Source organism: Acromyrmex echinatior, chromosome 1 (genome assembly GCF_024713525.1).
Source record: "Acromyrmex echinatior isolate Ae372 chromosome 1, ASM2471352v2, whole genome shotgun sequence".
NCBI classification, from domain to species: domain Eukaryota; kingdom Metazoa; phylum Arthropoda; class Insecta; order Hymenoptera; family Formicidae; genus Acromyrmex; species Acromyrmex echinatior.
Window position 1 is genome coordinate 231,182 of NC_141852.1, and position 18,951 is coordinate 250,132.

At 28.5% G+C, this 18,951-nt stretch overlaps 2 protein-coding genes across 4 annotated transcripts in view; one reads left to right on the forward strand and one right to left on the reverse strand.

The window, feature by feature from the left end:
* LOC105147870 (protein kinase C beta type) overlaps positions 1-10,928 on the forward strand; it is a 47,509-nt gene extending 36,581 nt beyond the window's left edge. For both annotated transcript variants that reach the window (XM_087404030.1, XM_011059187.2), the window contains one exon: positions 10,713-10,928. In XM_087404030.1, coding sequence (XP_087260156.1) covers positions 10,713-10,853 — 141 coding nt within the window. In that variant the 3' untranslated portion in view covers positions 10,854-10,928. The remainder of the gene's footprint in view (positions 1-10,712) is intronic.
* Positions 1-18,951, reverse strand: part of LOC147910745 (histone-lysine N-methyltransferase SETMAR-like) — a 90,457-nt gene that overhangs the window by 6,837 nt on the left and 64,669 nt on the right. The window lies entirely within an intron of this gene.

The following is an 18,951-nucleotide window of genomic DNA, read 5'->3' on the forward strand; positions in this document are numbered from 1 at the left end:
TAACAGCGAGAACTTAGTTGCGCACCTAATATTTTACACATGTTATTTACATTTTCAAATTTGTTTATTTCATTTTGGGAATTATTTCTGACGAAGCTTATAAAATAAAATATTTTAGAGTTAACATAAAAGAAATTGGAAAAAATAAGCCTTTCTTTGAAGATTAAGTACCTCAGGGAAATGATGGCTCTGACATACGTCATAGTGCATACATATGTGCAGTTTGTAGGGAAGTTGATCTTGCGTGAGCAATATTTAGAATATGAAACGCATATTGATTTGCTTTAAAGTACAAAAACCCATGTTAAATGGAAACTTAAAAAAGATTATTCCTCCGAATCATTTTGGAAAAAAACCATTTCAGATCGTTATGATCCTTGAATAGAAAAATAAAATGACACTTTGAGACTAATCGGTGATGGGCCCAAAAACTCATCTTATTGAGCCTTCTCCTTGTAGAAAAGAAACATATTCCATGATCCAAATATTCTTAATAATAAATATCCTATTACATATTCTATACATGATTTTTGTCACAATTAATAATCGGATGAAAATGCTCTCTCAGAGATCCTCAGCTGACAATACACAGTGCGATAAATATGTTTCCGGACACGAACCACATCTCACCAATCAGTGGCGACATCTGTGCGTTCAAACATGCATTTTAAAGGTTGAACATTTTGCTATCATCTGTCAAAGTTTCATTCATTTTGGTTGACATATAACGAAGATATGACAGTTCATGTTAAACAAGATTTTGATCGAAGTAGAAATTTTAATATGGAACAAAGAGCAGTGATTATATTTAACGCAAAACTTGTAAAAGTGCATCAGAAACATTCCGATCGATGCAACAAGTTTACGGCAGTCAATGTCTAAGTCATACAGCTATTTTTGAGTGGCATAAGCTTTTTTTGGAAGGCAGAGAGACCCTTGAAGATGACAAAAAATCAGGACGGCCAATTTTGGTTCGAACACCCGAAACGATCGAAAAAGTACGTGATTTTGTTGCAAATGATCGCAATGCATCACTAAAAATGATGGAGGAAGCTTTAAATATCAGTAGAGAAACGATTCGAACCATATTACATGAAGATTTGGGTAAAACGAAGGTTTGTGCGAAGTTTGTTTCACACATATTAAGAAGCGATCAAAAATCAGCGAGAATCAATTATTCCAGAGACATCGTTGCAGCCGCAAAAAATAATCCAAACTTCCTAAAATCAATTGTTACGGGTGATGAAACATGGTGCTTTCAATATGATCCAGAAACTAAGCGTCAAAGTGCGGAATGGAAGTCAAAAAATTCACCACAAGCAAAAAAAGTACGAAAAGTTCCATCAAAAATCAAGACAATGCTCATCACATTCTTTGATAGCAAAGGTATTATCCACAAAGAGTTTGTTCCAACTGGCCAAACAATTACTGGTGCATATTATCTCGAAGTTTTAAAGCGATTGGGGCAGAATTCATCGTATTCGCCCCGAATATCGTGATCCAGAAAATTGGTCTTTGTTGCATGATAATGTACCGAGTCACACTTCATTGATTGTCCATCAATGTTTGCTCGAAATCGTGTCTCTGTGTTAAACCATTCACCGTATTCACCTGATTTGGCCCCCTGCGACTTCTCATTATTCCCAAAATTGAAATTGAAATTGAAAGAACGCTTTTTTGATGATATTCCGACCATCCAATCAGCTTCTACACAGGCACTAGAAGCAATTCCGCAATAATTCCCCTGACGACATAAAAAGATTTCACAATTCCTTATTTTAGCGTATCGGAAAAATTTAAAACCGTTTCTAACAAATTTAACTTTAAAATTGCTTACAAATCGAACAATTGTTTGAATAGATTTATAAAAACTGGTAAAGACGCACTGAACAAGGAAGAACATTTGAATTTAATATATATTGAATTTAATATATAAAATAAATTGCCTTGATTGCAACGCCTCATACGTAGATTAAACAAAAAGAAAACTAAAGACTCGTTTAAAAGAACATAAAGCTAATATAAAAAAGCCTACAGAATCATGTTCAATGATATCACGGCACTAATTATTAGGTGGGAAAAAGTTCGTGGCGGTTTTTTAGTAAAATTCAAATGTTTTTCTTAGAGTATTAAAATCAATTTATTTAAGCCAAATATGCTCCATTATTTTCAATAATATTTTGCCATTTTTGGGGCAGAGCCATAATCGCATCGCGATAGAACTTCTGTGGTTTCTGGTCGAAAAACTGCTTCAAGTGATTTTCAGAGGCCTCTTTTGAAGCCAACTTTACACCATTAAGAGAGTTTTGCAGAGACCTAAACAAGATAGTCTGAGAGTGCTGTCAGTCCACTATACGGTGGATACATTAAGACTTCCCAGTCAAGCTCTCGCAATTTTTGCCGAGTTATCATGTGTGTGGTCGAGCGTTGTCGTGATGGAAGACACCCCTCCTATTGATTAATTCTGACCGCTTCCTCTCAATTGCTTGTCGTAATCTCTCCAGTTGCTCATAGTAGAGTTCGGAATTAATTGTTTAATCGGACGATAACAACTCATAGTAAACGATTTCCTTTCAATCCCACCACACACACATCACCTTCTTCGTCGTCAATCCAGGTTTTGATTGCTTGTGCCTTCTCTCCTTCCTTTATTCACGATCTTTTGCGAGTTCGATTGTCGTACGTAATCCATTTTTCACCAGTTATTCTCTTCAGAAATGGCTCAATTTCATTCCGTTTCAGTAGCGCATCGCAAATGTTAATTCCATCATGTTCTTAACACTCAACTCGTGAGGAACCCAAACATCGAGCTTCTTTTTGTATACAGCTTTGTGTAAATGATTTAAAACTATTTTGTGGTCGATAGGTTCTATGGCAATCCTACCCTAGTTCTCTGGCAATCTCCACAGTGCACATGCTTATCACGCTCGACTTTTTCCATGAATTTTTTTCATCGGACTTTTCAGTTGATCGACCGGAGCGAGGTTCATCTTTCACATCGAAATTTCCAGTACGAAAATGAGCAAACCATTTCCGTGCTGCTGATTTTGATAGAGTATCTTCACCGTAAATAGCACAAATTTTTTCACAAACCTGCGCAGTGTTCTTGCCTTTATCATAGTAATACTGCAAAATGTAGCGAATTTTTTCCTTATTTCCATTTTCAAAATAAAATAACTAAATTTTGATTCACTTCATCGATTTCAATCTTTTTCGGTTCAAAACAAAGGTTGAAATGTCACTTTTTAAACGCACGTCTAGTGTTGTCAATACAATTAGTAGTTACCGACTGTTGAGCTTTTAATGTCATCTAGTGGGAAAAACGCCACAAACTTTTTCCCACATCCAATAGATAATGACTATATCATAAATTGGAGTAATGTTGTGATTCTCGATTCTGAATCCGTCCTTTTTTAAAAGATCGGTCTCTGAAATTCACATAAAAAAAAATCGTTCGGCATTAACAATTTAATTTAATTTAATCTTATTCATAATATTTCTTAATAGAACTTGGAAATTTTGTGATACACGGCAATCATTACTAGACCAAATACATGAGGATTAACTTGACGAATTAATCAATTGACATTGGTCTCAATCAATTCAACTTTTGCTAAAAAAATGTTATTATATGATCTGCGTTCATGTAATTAATTGTAATACGTTGACTCAATTTTGTCTTGACTTCATTATTTTATATATTTTACATATTGAAGATGGCCATATCTTAGCCGAAACGTTTACGTTTATTATTAATTTTTAATTGAATTTTAAATATATGATTTTCACTAACGACATCCTGTGTGTGACTTTTTTACTCTTTTATTTATATATTGTATAATTTAAATCATGTTTCATAAATTTAATTTAATATTTTATTAATTGAAATAAACATAAAAGTTAATTTTATTACATTAAATTATTTTAATTATAATAAATGTATACATATTATATTTAATACATGAATTAGATTATTAAATTGTAAAATATCAATTTAATTATCTAAATAAATTTGAAATTTTCTGAATAAATTAATGACATTAAAAGTTATACTGTAAAAAATGATTTAATTGAATTTAATAAACTGATAAGAAGTGACAGATTAAACATTTTGCCGCCTCTAGGCACTAACATCTAGCTGCCCCCAGGTGGTTTTATTAATTTATAAATTTGGTAAAAGGAAAAATAGATTAAAAAGAGTTACACCGAGCATATTTTATCAGAAACGATATTTTAAATACAGTTAAAAATGTATTATATTTATATACTTATTAAGAATTGTTGAATATTTTTATTAACTAATGCAATATAAATCACATGATGATACATTAGTTGATAAAAATATTCAATAATCCTTAATAAGTATATAAATATAATACATTTTTAACTGTATTTAAAATATCGTTTCTGATAAAATACGCTCGGTGTAACTCATGCGTTAGATTAACAAATTAAAAATTTATCTCAATTATATAAAAATTTTCTTGAAAATTTTGTCGCCCCCCGCCCTCAAATTTACCTAGCAAGTGTCTTGTTTGCCTATGGGTTAATCTGTCACTGCTGATAAGAAAAAATCAGAGTCAACGATATCTTATTCCAACCTAAGTAATGGCAGTTTTAATTCTGTTAAAAATAATTATTTTTTGAAAAAAATAAAGTATGAAATTAAAAATTAAAACCTAAATGATATAGTAATAACTAATTAAGTTAAATTAACTAATTAAGTCTTAACTAATTAAGTTTAATTCTATCAAATTAAAAAGTGTAAAACACAAACGGTACTATCTTTGTTATTTACTTAACTTTAATTTTACGTATCATTCGTATAAAAGATTTGATATCAACAATTGGCGCAAAGTTAAATTCCATACTAAATTAAATAAATAATATTAATTCTAATGATATGTATCATTCATATTAAAGATTTGATATCAACAACTGGCGTCAAGTTAAATTCCACACAATTTTATGTAACATTCGTAAAAAAGATTTGATATCAACAATTGGCGCCAAATTAAATCCCATACCAAATTAAATAAATAATACTATAAGATCGCGAGCATCCTGAGTCTTTAGACTACCGAGACCTTAGCAATAATTCTTCGCAATAACCGATATGTATAGAGAGTAACGCATTTTTTCATATCGGTTATTGCGAAGAATTATTGCTAGCACGGAATGCAAGAGATCCGGATTCGACTTCCGGCCGAGGCAATATTTTTCGCAATAAGTTTATTATAGTTTTTTAAGATTAATTTAGGAAATTTGGGGGAATTATTAATATTTCAGATCAATTACGTTTAATGCCGACAACCATATCGGCACGCAATTATCATTTCTGAAATTAATTCATTTGTTTGAAAATATATATATTAGTTCAACATCTCAATACTCAGACGTAGTGGTGCTTCGGATTTTAAAGTAATGTTATTTAAATAATACTAACTCTAATGATAAGTATTATTCGTATAAAAGATTTGATATCAACTGGCACCAAGTTAAATCCCATACCAAATAAAGAATATAATTCAAGTGGTACTATCTTAACTTTTGTACTACGAAAATTAAGTATGTATCTTTGTATTTCTATTGAAGGATCTTTCTATTCTGACTTTAATAAAATTCTCTCCTTATATAAACTCTCCTTATATAAAATTTTTATATCGCAATTTATTTAAAGACTTTTTATCTTCCAATCAAAGTAGTACAATAGTAATTTAATTCTCATTCAAAAACATTATCCAAAACGTTATGACAAAGTTGCGTTACCTTGTATTACTTCCTTTCAATGTTATCACAAAAAATGAAAGATGTAAACATTTGGCACTGTAGGATCAAATAAGAAAAACTATAAAAACAATTAAAAAATTTTATTAATAGGTAACAGAAATAAATAATTTCTATGTTACCATTGTTCTCAATAAAATTATTATTATTGTTATTATTATAAAAGATAATTACCATTTTTATGCAATACTGAATTTAATCTGAATGTTTTACATTGAATAAAAATAAATTCACTGTTAATTTCTTTTTTATTTTAATAATGCATATCTTACAAATATAAGTTTATTTATCCTAAACTTAAATCTAGTAGCTTGCACAACTTTCATAACTTATACGAATGTATAATCTAATTACATATATATACACGATGGATACTGTTACTCTTAAATGAAAATATTTTTTTACTTTTCTTATTCCAAATATTACGTTCATGTTTTTAATACTGTGATTTAGCAGCGCTAAATATTTACTTCTTTAATTTTTTTATGGTAATACTTGAATGGAAGTAATACAAGGTAACAGAATTTTGTCATAACGTTTTAAATAATGTTTTGAAGGACAATTTAATTACTTTAAACATTATTTTGGTTGGAAGAAGAAATGTCTTTGAATAAATTGTGATATAAAAATTTCATATAAAAAGAATTAAAATCATTTCGATCGAAATAAGAAGATTCTTCAATAAAAATAAAAAGATATACAGGGTGTCTCACCCAAGACCGGTCACCCGAATAACACCTTAATATTTTTATAAACAGAATAATGAAATGAATTAGTTAGTGAAAAGAAAACACATAATTGTTTATTTAAAAAATTATTCATTTTGCATTTATTATACATATTTTTTTAAAGGAACTATGTGCTTTCTTTACATCAACTAATTCATCTCATTATTCTGTTCATAAAAGTATTAAAGTACGATTATCAAAAAGTTAATAGTTTACGAATTATTTAACATTTTATGTCAATATGTGCCAGAATAAAGCATAAAATATCTCATAAACTATTAGTTTTTCGATATCATTATCTTAATACTTTTATATGCAAAATAGAGAAATCATATTATGTAAAAAAATTCACATAATTCTATTTTCAAAAACAAAGGTAACCTTCAAATCTCCTAAGCGCCTCCACTTGGAAAAAAATGTTTATCGTCACATGATGCCCCTCTCGATATCGAATAACTTTATTTCAAGCATTTCTTCTTGTTTACAAAACTGTGAGTGTTATTCGGATGACCGGTCTTAGGTGAGACACCTTGTATATTTAGATTTCATAGTACAAAAATTAAAGATAATATATCACTTGGATTATTCTTTATTTGGTATGGTTAGTGTAAGATTTAACTTGGCGCCAGTTATTAATATCAAATCTTTAATAATGATACATATTAGAATTAATATTATTAATTTAATTTGGTATGAGATTTAACTTCGCGTCAATTGTTGATAAATCAAATCTTTTATATAAATGATACATATCATTAAAGTTAAATAAATAACAAAGATAGCACCACTTATGTTTTACTTTTTAATTTGATAGAATTTAACTTGATTAGTTAAGATTATATCATATAAGTTTTAATTTTTAATTTTGTACATTAATTTTTTTTCGAGGAGTAATAATTTTTAACAGTGAATTAAAACTGCCATTAAGTTGGAATAAAAGGACCTTCAATAAGAATAGTTTTGGAAAAGAATTAAAATTGCTACTACTTGAGTTGGAATAATAAAAAGATACATATAACTTAGGTTCTATTCGAGAAATTATATTCTTAGCGCCTTTTTTACCTTTTTTAAATAAAGTAATTTTTTATACAAATGATATATAAAATTTTGTGGAATTTAACTTGGCACCAGGTGTTATAATATCAAATCTTTTATACCAATAAGATACATATCATTAAAGTTAAGTAACAAAGATATTATCACTTAGATTTTACTTTTAATATATATCTTGGTTAGTTAAGACTGTATCATTTTGGTTTTAATTTTTAATTTGGTACAATAGTTTTTTTCGAAGAGTAATAATTTTTGACAGAGCATTAAAGCTGTCATTATTTGGGTTGGAATAAGAGAATTTCCAATAAGAATATTTTTGAAAAAGAATTAAAACTACTACTACTTGGGTTGGAATAATAAGATACGTAAAAAGATACGTAAGGTAATCACTTAAGTTCTATTTAAAAAGCATATTCTTAGCGTTTTTTTTACCTTTTTTTAAAGTTTGTACTGATATCACGCATTTTGTATTAACAAATATCATCGTGCAATTTCATTTGCATCCGATCTCTTTAAATTATAATAATTAATTTATAATTAAGTTATAAACAAATAGAGATAGAGGTCAAATAGATCATTTTCATTTTCTAGCTTAATTAACAAATATAGCGTATAATTTCGTTTAATATTCTTTCGTCATGTATCAAGTTATACAAATAGAGATCAATGATGAATAAACCGCTTCTTCATTCTTAGCTTATTCTTAGCTTAGTTAATAAATACCAGCGTATAATTTCGTTTCCATCCGATCTCCTTTTGTTAAATATTAAGTTATAAACAATTTGAAATCAAGTAGATCATTATCATCTAACTTAGTTAACAAATATAGTGTATAATTTCGTTTTCGTTCGATTTCCTTTCATTAGGGTAAAACCACTAGTTGTCACTCTTTAAAAAAAAAAATTCATATTTTTATCCAAAATAATATCAAACAATTAATAAAATATTTAATAGTCCTGATTGATCATAAAGATTACATGGATGATTTTATTTCACTTCATTAGTTTTATATATTATAATTTGAATTATATGTACAATAAATAAAGTAATGATTACCACAATTAGAACAATTATCTACAATTAGATCCCATGTACTAATTGTGAATCAATTCATCAAATGCTTTATTCTTTTTGATGGCGTTATTACATCCTATAAGGATAATAAAAATTATACTAAGATTATATTAAGATTTGCGCATGTATATCTTAGTATATATAATAAAATTATAATTGATGATCCACATCTAGTTCTAGGATCTAATTGTGAATAATGATGCAATTTTAACATATTCAAGTTTATTTAAAATTAGTGACAATTAAAAATCAATGATAATTTAAAAAATTGATGAAAATTAAAGTTTAGCAATAAAAAAACAGTTAAATTATTAATAGTGACACTTTTTGCATATAGACATGTATATTATTTTATGATCTACTTAAAACAAATAAATTTTGTCGGGATGGCATCATTTGTAAGATTTGAGATTTGACAAGTTTTTAAACATTTTCATAATAAATTTACGCAATAAAAGTATCGTTATAACATAACGATTACACAACACCCGTAGACACATTTAATCTTAACTGAGCATAACGTTGATTTTTTTCCATGAAATTTAATTACTACTTACTATAAAAGTTATAAGGCAATTCTTATGATATTACACGTTAAATGAATTTTTAAAGATACATACGTTAATTAACCTCGCACATTTAACTAGTCAACGACATCAATGAAATGTGTAGCGTCATTCCTAATAAATTAAATTCAATTGACACTTGAAAGAAATAAACAAATACAATAAAGAATCTTGTGATATGTACCATTTAATGAAAAATACTATAATTATGTAAATATAAAAAAGTGATTCAGAATTAGTGCCTAATTCACATCTAGTGGTTTTACCTTATGTATTAAGTCACAAATAGAGATTGATGACAAACAAACCGCTTTGTCATAATCATTTCTTAGTTTAATTTTTGATTATTTCCCAATTTTCGCAATTGAGATATTAATTTCTAAAGAATGATACATCATGCACATTATGCATGCAATGCAGCCATAAACATTTCGAAGTGCATTATGTTTTTTAATGAAAGATAAACAAAATGCATTTGTTTAACATTTTTAGCAATTATTTAGCAATTTTGTTTAATGTTTCACATACTGATTGGCATATTGTTATTTTTTGTAAAGTGCGTAATTTTCTTATATGTCAGGGTTACCACAGGAAACGAATTTAAAAATTTCCTGACTTTTCAAGGTTTTCTAGATGAAAATGGAAAATTTTCTAATATAAAATATGTAAATTTTAACATTTAAACTCAAGGAATATAGGAAAGCTAGTCTATATTATTAAAAATAACCCCAAAAAAGCATAGTAAAATTTTGGGCCAAATTCAAGCCAGCAAAAAATTAATTCGTTTTGGGAAAAAGAATGCAGTTAGGAAAAAAGGAATCAAATAAAAATACTGAATAAAATATAAATTTTAATTATTGTATTAAAATCGTTTAAAGTTCGCAAGGACGTATTTGACTACAAATGTCATATAATATTTAAAAAATTATAACAATTATTTGGAATAGGAGCAGAACTCAGGAAATTTTTTTTTAAGGAAATTGTGAGCAAAATTTCGAAATTCCAGATTTTTACATTTTCCCCTGACTTTTCCTGGTTTTCTTTCTTTCTTCGTTTTCTAAAAATTACAAATTTTTGACAAATACACATTTTGAAAGTCTGCTCCTCATTTATACTTTTGTAATATTTGTATATTTTTCTTATATTTTTTATATTTATTGTATATTTTGAAATTGTATGTAAATAAATACATTTAAACAATTTATTGTACAGGGTGTCCTGAATTAAAATGGCAAACTATAGGGAATCGATAAACTAGGAAAAAAGTCCTTTGAGGCGTGTTCTGATTCTGAGTTCTACTCCTCGGATGTCATGTCATCCTTATTTAACGTTCAATAAACAACAAGGATAATATGACATTCGAGGAACATCCAGGGAATTCGAACATGTCCTTAGAGATATGCTTGTTTTTACTTTGTTTTGGAGAAAAATGCTAAAGAAAACAAACATAATTTTCGGAATATTGTTGTTTTCTTCGTATACAACTTCAGCGATAATGTTTCAGAGGCAGTGCGAGAGTGCGTGCCAATTTCCAGACAGAAGAGTGCCGGACGTCATTACGTTGACCAGATCAGTATTTGGCTGCAAAATGAACTGTCCGTACAAGATGCAATGCGTGCATTGTTGCAAGAGGCCAATATTTTGAACAATATCTACATTAAGCAAGTGACAAATAAATAAGTGTGAACGAATAAGTAATAAATAAATACAAAAATAAAAATTATGTTTTGTCTTTTTTTTTAAATGAAGCAAAAACAAGCATATCTCTAAAGGACTTTTTTTCTTAATTTATCAATCCCTTATACGCTCTCGAAGTTTAGCCATTTAAATTCGAGACACACTGTAAAATAAAAATATGTAAAATTTTTTTTTATAGTAAACTTTAAATTCGCCTATATGTATTTCTCTATAATACAATAACATTATTGTATTTATAAAACATTATTTACCTCGCCACCCTAGGAGACAATATACCTTATGCGATTTTTCCTATTGCTGTTACTTTTTTATAATATAATTTTAAGACCTGGATTGAGGTTAAGAAAAAAACTTTAACTATCCATAGGTACAATAAACCTGCAACAGTAATTTTTTTTAGATCAAGCTACATCATCTTCTAAATCATTGGCGTAACCTTCGGCGCTTCCGAAACCAAGAGATAAAAAAACGCAATTACTGGTAAATAGTTAGTTTTATAGGTAATTTTACAGGTAGTTCTAAATATTAAAATTTTAAACAAATATATAAAATGAGGCCCGAAAGAATCTATCAGTGAAAAATATAAAAAAGTCCATCAGAGCCTACATCAACTGTTCGGATGCACAGAAAATTCTTTATTTTCACGTGAATGTACAAAACGAATAAAATATACGTTTCGACTCTTCAATTCGAGTCCTTATCAATATAAAATATAAATCGAAATTATATAAATAACGTGAATTCCAAGTTGATGATTCCCGACAATTTAGTTCGTTCTTCTTTATTCAAATGCCAAAGCATTAGCTATGTAATGAATAGCCCAATGATTATCAAAAATATTAACTTATACAATAATAATATAAAAACTTACATAAAGTAAAACCGAAGTCATATACATTGCGTCACTAAGTAGAATCGCTCATCAGATTATCAGATTTGCAGATTTACTGTCATTCAAAAAAAACACGAAAACGAAAAATTAGAGAATCATTAAAATCATTTGTCTGAATTTTAATTATCAACTTACATGTAAGCGTTTTCTCGCAACTCGACGTAAAAGTCTTGTGGTGTCGACAGTTAGAGATACAATGAGAATCAAAATAATAAAGTCAAGTAGTTATTGAAATAAAAATAAAAATAAGAACAAAAAAGAGAGTAAAATCAACGTCACAATTCCGTAAACAAATTCATGTATAGTGGATCTAAAGAATACGTAGCATTCTGTAAATTTAAACTCTGTTTCTGTTGCTTTATATGGATCACTTTCGAAATCAGTTTTTTATTAAGTACCTTTTCCTCATTTAATATCTTAACATTTCCCCAATCAAAATTATGTTGATGACTAATTCTGTCTTCTCTTATTACGAAATGCTGTGTAGTGTTCCAATTTATATGATTTCTATGTTCATTTATGCGTGTCTTCAAACATCTATCTGTTTGGCCCACATATTATATGATGCTTCACAATCTCGACAATCAATTTTATATACAACGTCTGTGTGAGATAGTTTGAGACGAACGTCTTTATGATCCCTGATGAACCCTCTAGGATTATTAATCCCTTTATATGTCATATTAAGGAGTCTTTTTTAAAACATTTTTTGATCTTTTCTAATAAAAGTAGTATAAAAAGGATTGTAAAAAATTTGTGATTAATCTTCATTATTGTCCGTTGTCTTATCCGTAGGTGTATTATCCTGGCATTAAATTTTGTTGACAATCTATTTTTTATTTCAAAGAATATGAGTTTCAGTTGATATCCATTGTTTAAAAGAATTTTAATTATTAATTCGAAATTCTTTTGATGGTAAATAGAAGATGGGACAAAGAAAGAACTATCAATTAAACCAACGATTGTTCTCACTTTGGCATAAAGGATGTCTAGAAAAATAATTTAAATAACGACCAGAAGAAGGTCGTGGTATCAATTAGAAATAGATTTGTGGTACCAATTCTGAATAAGAGAATTTCTTTTTCTAATTAAGCTGACATCAAGAAAATCTAACTTGTCCCCATCTATTTCAGTTGTAAATTTTAATCTAGAATGGAATGAATTAAAGGTGTATGATTCACCAGTGTATCAATGTATGACGTATCATATGCTAACGCAATGTCATCAACATATCTCATATAAAAGGATAGTGAAAATTGGAAGTCTCTGTAATGCTTTTATTTCAAGATCTTGCATAACAATATTCAACACAATGAGTGATAATGGTGAACCCGGAATCATCGGAACATCAAAAGTCTATTTATAAAATTTGTCGTTGAAACTAAAAATTGTTGAATTAAGAACTAATTCCAACGCTTTAAAAAATTTCCTTTTGAGAATGTTCGTTTTTTTTTCAATGAGATGCCATCTCCTCTCTATGCTTTTCAAAACCAAGTCAATAAGTACATTTGTGAATAATGAAATCATGTCAAAAAATAAAAGAACGTTGTCAGAGATTGTCAAATTAGAAATGTGTTTAGTCAAATGAAAACTATTCTTGATAAAATTGTTTGCTAGTATACTGTCGTGTAATATATCATTTAAAAAAGAGGCTACATTATAGAGAGGGTATTATAGAGAGCTTCCCACTGAAGAAACATAATACGAAGTGAATAACCTATTTTGTATTTTCGGAAAATAACAGGATTAGAAGCGTTCAATTTGTTGTAAACAAAATTCTCAACGAAACTGTGCTGCTTCCATCCTTTTAATAACGTCTTAAGTTGTGTTAAAATTTTATTAACTGGATTGTGTGTCAATAACTTATAAGTATCAGTATCAGATACAGTAAAGTTTTTTGTATGAATTCCGTTTTGTCAAGTGCCACTATGACATCATCCTTATTCACCTTTGTAAAAAGAATATGTGGATTGTTTTTAACAAATAATTTTGTTGTCATGATTAAAGAAAAAATTCTCTTCTCTATGTCAGTTTTACTATCACATGCTTGCTTTATCTCCTTGATTAAAGGAAAAATTCTGTTCCTAAATTCTCTAATGTTGAGTAATTTTAATCTGACAAAATTATGTTCGATGTTTTAACAAATTCAATCAGGTGTTTCTAATGTTGAACGTTGGCAAGCAGAAATTCTCACCTAATTGTAACAATACTTTGATTTCCTATGGCATTGCTGAGATTTTTTAACCATTTGTTATTTACTTCAAAGATATCATATGAAATGTGTTTAAATTGGGAAGCAGAAAGATTCACTTTAATCGTTTCGTTTTGTTTTTCGGTTCTTGGAAGTGAAATTTTGTATGAGAATTATTGCTAACAACATCAGATAAATTTGTATTATAATTTTATATTGATAAGGACCTGAATTAAAAAGTCGAATCGTATATTTTATTCGTTTTGTTACATTTATGCGAAAATAAGAATTTTCTGTGCATCCGAACAGTTGTAGGCTCTGATGGGCTTTTTTACATTTTTCATTAAAATTTTATTTATTAAAATCATGATATCTAAAAATCTAGATAAATATCTAGATTTTTAAAAAAACGTCGATTTTCGATACTTCAAATAATTATACTTCTTTGAGCGATTTATATCATATTATTGTTTTTTTTTTACTTCAGAAGGTCAACTAAAAAAATTTCACATTTAGATTAAAAAATTTGGGAATTTTTTATATAAAATCATCATTTTTTGCGAATTTTTCCAATAAAATTTTTTTAAATCATTGTAATTAATTAAAAATAAAATATTTTTTATTTGATTTATATTTATCTGTCTTTCTCTCTGTCTTTGAGATACAGATTTCACTTGTTTTGAGCTAAAAAAATATATATTTAGTTCAAAGGTATAGCGTGACAAAGTTGTAAGATTTCACAGATTTTGGTGTGGCCGAGTAGATAACAAAAAATAACAATGGCGAGCTAGGATTTAATCATTTCATCAGGAAAGTAGATGAATAGATAAATTATATAATTTAATTCGTAACAAATAAATATTTCGATAAATTTTGACAATAACGGACCTCCGATGATCTTGATCTTGAATGTTTTTAAAGCAGAGAATTTGTACTTTAAAAAAATTTTCTACGCGAAGCGAGTTCCAGCCCACTTTCTTTGCGTGAAAAGGAAAGTTGGACGTCGCTAGGCAGGGGCTGAACCTCATTTCGCGTGGAAAATCAAACACTTTTAGGTAGAGGAAGTGGTCGGTTGGACCTCACTTTATGTGGAAAATCAGTCGCCTTTTGATAAGGAGGGAAAAAGAAATGGACTTCGCTTCGGGTAGAAAATCGTATAGACGCATAATACTAAAATTGCACTTTAACTCTAAATATCTCAAAAACTATAAGAGACCGTCATCTAGTTGCTGAGGAAAAGTTACTTAGGATTTATTATAACTTTGACAACATATGTTAAGCTCAAAGGGGCTGAGTAAATAATTACCGATTTTTTTTAATACTTCCGACGATGTACGCTTCGAAAGAAAAAAACCGTTTTTTTTTTTCAAAGAGCTGTTCATCCCTTAAACATGAAATTTTGCACGTATAAAAAGATATATGTCATTTAGAGTTTTCGTATTTAACAACAATATTTCAAAGAGAATCAAATCAGTTCTAGATAGTTATAAAACGCCCCTTGAAAGTTACACTCTCTTGAAAATTGTCCATTTTTGGAGAACAGAATAGAGTATCCCTTAATTTTTTTGCGTAGTATATTTTATTTATTTATTTAAATGGAAATAATTCATCTAAATAATTACATATAATAAAAAATTAATAAAATTATGTATACTTTTTCTGAATTGTTGCATTTCATATGCAAATAGTTTAAATATAGTTACCTATGTATTTTTTCTCTACATCAATCGATTTATCCAACGACATGTATACATAATCCAAACATTCTGTTTGTAGTTTGAAGTCGGAAATTGACAGTTTATGTAGCGTCTAGGACCCTCTCTCTCTTTCTATTTTGATGAAAGCAGTACGATAGATTGAAATAGCACGAGTTCTAAACGCCACATAAACTGTCAATTTCCGACTTCATCCCTCATTAAAAATCATAAGAATGCTTGATCTATATAGGATAGGATTGGATACTATGTATACTGCAAGTAATATGAGCATCCTTTATATTTCTGTAATAATCGGTAGTAGTGCCAACTGTTATAAAAAGATGCATTTGTCCTCACGACATTCCAATTTGCTGCAAAGTTTGATCTAAATTTATGTACTTCGGATATTTATCATATTAAATAAGTAAGTACCATTTTTTTATTTCTTACGTTTTTCCTCTAATTTCATAAGTTACAATCTACATTGAGATAAGATATTTTGTTCTATATGTTAATATTTGCAAAGTAAACATTATTGAGCCATTCTAACTTTATAAAGTCCCGAGACCTTATTGACTTATTAGACGCAGGAGTTTTTCGGATAAGTATGCATAATCGTATTATGAGTATTTTCATTATTTCTTATCTTACACTGAAAAAATAGTCTATCAAAGAGTCAACCACTATGGCAATTAGTATACATTTTTTTTAAATATATTGTGACAGTACAGTAATAAAGCAATGTTAGCAGTACTAGCAATACGCTAGCAATACGTAGTAGTACATAACAACACATAGGATAACAATATTAACAATACTAGCAATAAAATGTATATTGCCATAATTAGCAATCATTGTACAGTATATATAGCAGTATATGTTAACAGTGGTTGATCCCCCTAGAATTTGGTAATAGCTATTATGGTGAAATAATCAAATGTTCGGTTATATTAATTTGATTGGCATTTATTCTAATAAAATTCTGCTATAAAAAATTTTTTTTTGTATGTATCATATTTTCTCCCTATTTTATATACAGGGTGTCCCACGTAACTGTGATTACGATTTTTCCGGCACTTCCGATGATCTGACAAAAATTAGTTTGGATAAAAGTTAATCAGTTTTTAATCGGCTATAAATTGCAATATTAAAAATTTGCAAAATACTCTTTTTTAGAAAAAAAGTCAAAGTCACCCTAATTTTATTAAATGGCACTACTTTTTTTTTACTTCATAATATTATAACTGGTGTCAAGACCTACTATATTATGACCTTGAGATGACCTTACAGTTATGGGATGAACGGAAACGTTTTTGTGAAAAATTATTTTATTTGTATTAAATTTTTTATATGGACTATTCTACAGTAAAAAAAGATTTTTGTATCTGTTATTTTTTTACAGATATGGATTCTTGTTTTTTAAATGAAACTACATACAAAATAACAAATTATAAACAAAAATAGTAGCATAACAAGAAAGTATTAGGTATTGGAATTAATTCGTAGCGTTTTTTAATGAAAGAATGTTATTTATTTCACATGAGCATTAAAAAATACATTAATGAAAGTACTTCCCATCACTTGTAAAACGCTACGAATTAATTCCAACACCTAATAGAACAAAAAATTATAACAAATTTTAATGAAAGAAATTATGTAATTACAATAAATGTTCGAATTGTAGTCCACTTTCTTGTAGGCACAATTCTGCTCTATATAATAAATTTCCATTAGTTACTCTTATAATACTATCACGGCGAATTTTTTCGCATGCTGTACGGATTTCTTCGCTGTTTTAAATGTTCCATATTTTGAATTGGTACCGCGTAAACTATTGATTGCAAATGACCATAGAAAAAATCTAGTAGTGACAAATCGAGAGACCAAGGAATTGATCCGTAAGTGCCCAACCAACGTTCTCCGTATTTTGAATTTAGATATTAAACAATAATCCGAGCGTTATGAGATGAACAACTATCTTGTTGGAAATAAATACGTTGCAACATCACTTGCAACAATGTTGGAAGTTGAGAACGAAGAAAATTTAAGTAAGCTTGGGCTGTCAAATTCTGTTCATAAAAGTAAGGTCCAATCATACAACCGTATACTAGATCACACCAAACATTCACTGTAATAAACTTTCTGTTGAAAATTATGTTCTCGGAACTAATTATCTTTCGATCAAAAGTGATGATTATAACGATTAATTACACCATTATTTGAGAACTTATATTTATCTGTCCATAGGATATTTTGTAATATTTCAAGATTACTTTCATATGTGACAACTAGCTATAAAATTTAGACGACGTTGTAAATCAGTTACGTTTATACGTAAATGTCATACATTAATCATTTTGTAAGGATAATAATGATTCTGTTTTACCATCTTATGAACAGAATCTTAGATAAACCAGTTTCAGTAACAACTGCACGAATGGAAGTGTGCGGATTTTCTTCTAAATGTGCTAAGACATAAGAATATTGTCTGCAGTTACTGCAAGTACTTAAATGCGGTTTGTTCCATCTTGTTTCTTCTTTTCAAATTCTCCATAATTTCTTAAATTCTTTTCAATGTTATAAAACATTGTTGCACACGGGTGATATCTCTGTGGATACCTTGTGGCATACAGAATTGCAGCTTCATGTGCTTTCCTTTTACATTCACCGAATATTAACAGTATATCAACTTTCTCATTAGGAATATATTTTCGACAAACTGAGACTGAACTATGATTTGCTCTAACAACAAACTAAGACAACACTGAACAACTGAACACAAAACTATTGAAGCGTTCGTTATACTACAAGTTATGTTGATATTTTTTCTACGTATATATACGTGTGAACTACATTCGAGAATATCACGAATTCGGAAATGGCTTTGTCCTTCACGTCTGACTGTAAGGTCATCTCAAGGTCATAGTATAGCAGGTCATTGAACTCGTCTTGACTCTAATTACAATATTATGACATAAAAAATATGTAGTGCCATTTAAAAAAATTAGGGTGACCTTGACTTTTTTCCTAAAAAAAAAGTATTTTGCAAATTTTTAATATTGCAATTTATAACCGATTGAAAACTGATTAACTTTTATCCAAACTAATTTTTGTCGGAAGTGCCGGAAAAATCACAGTTACGTAAGACATCCTGTATTTAATATTCTTCTATATATATATTTCTATATATATTCTATATATTTTTTTCTATTTGATGTAGTCAATTATATACAAATAAATAAAAATGAATAAAGCAAAATCTCTT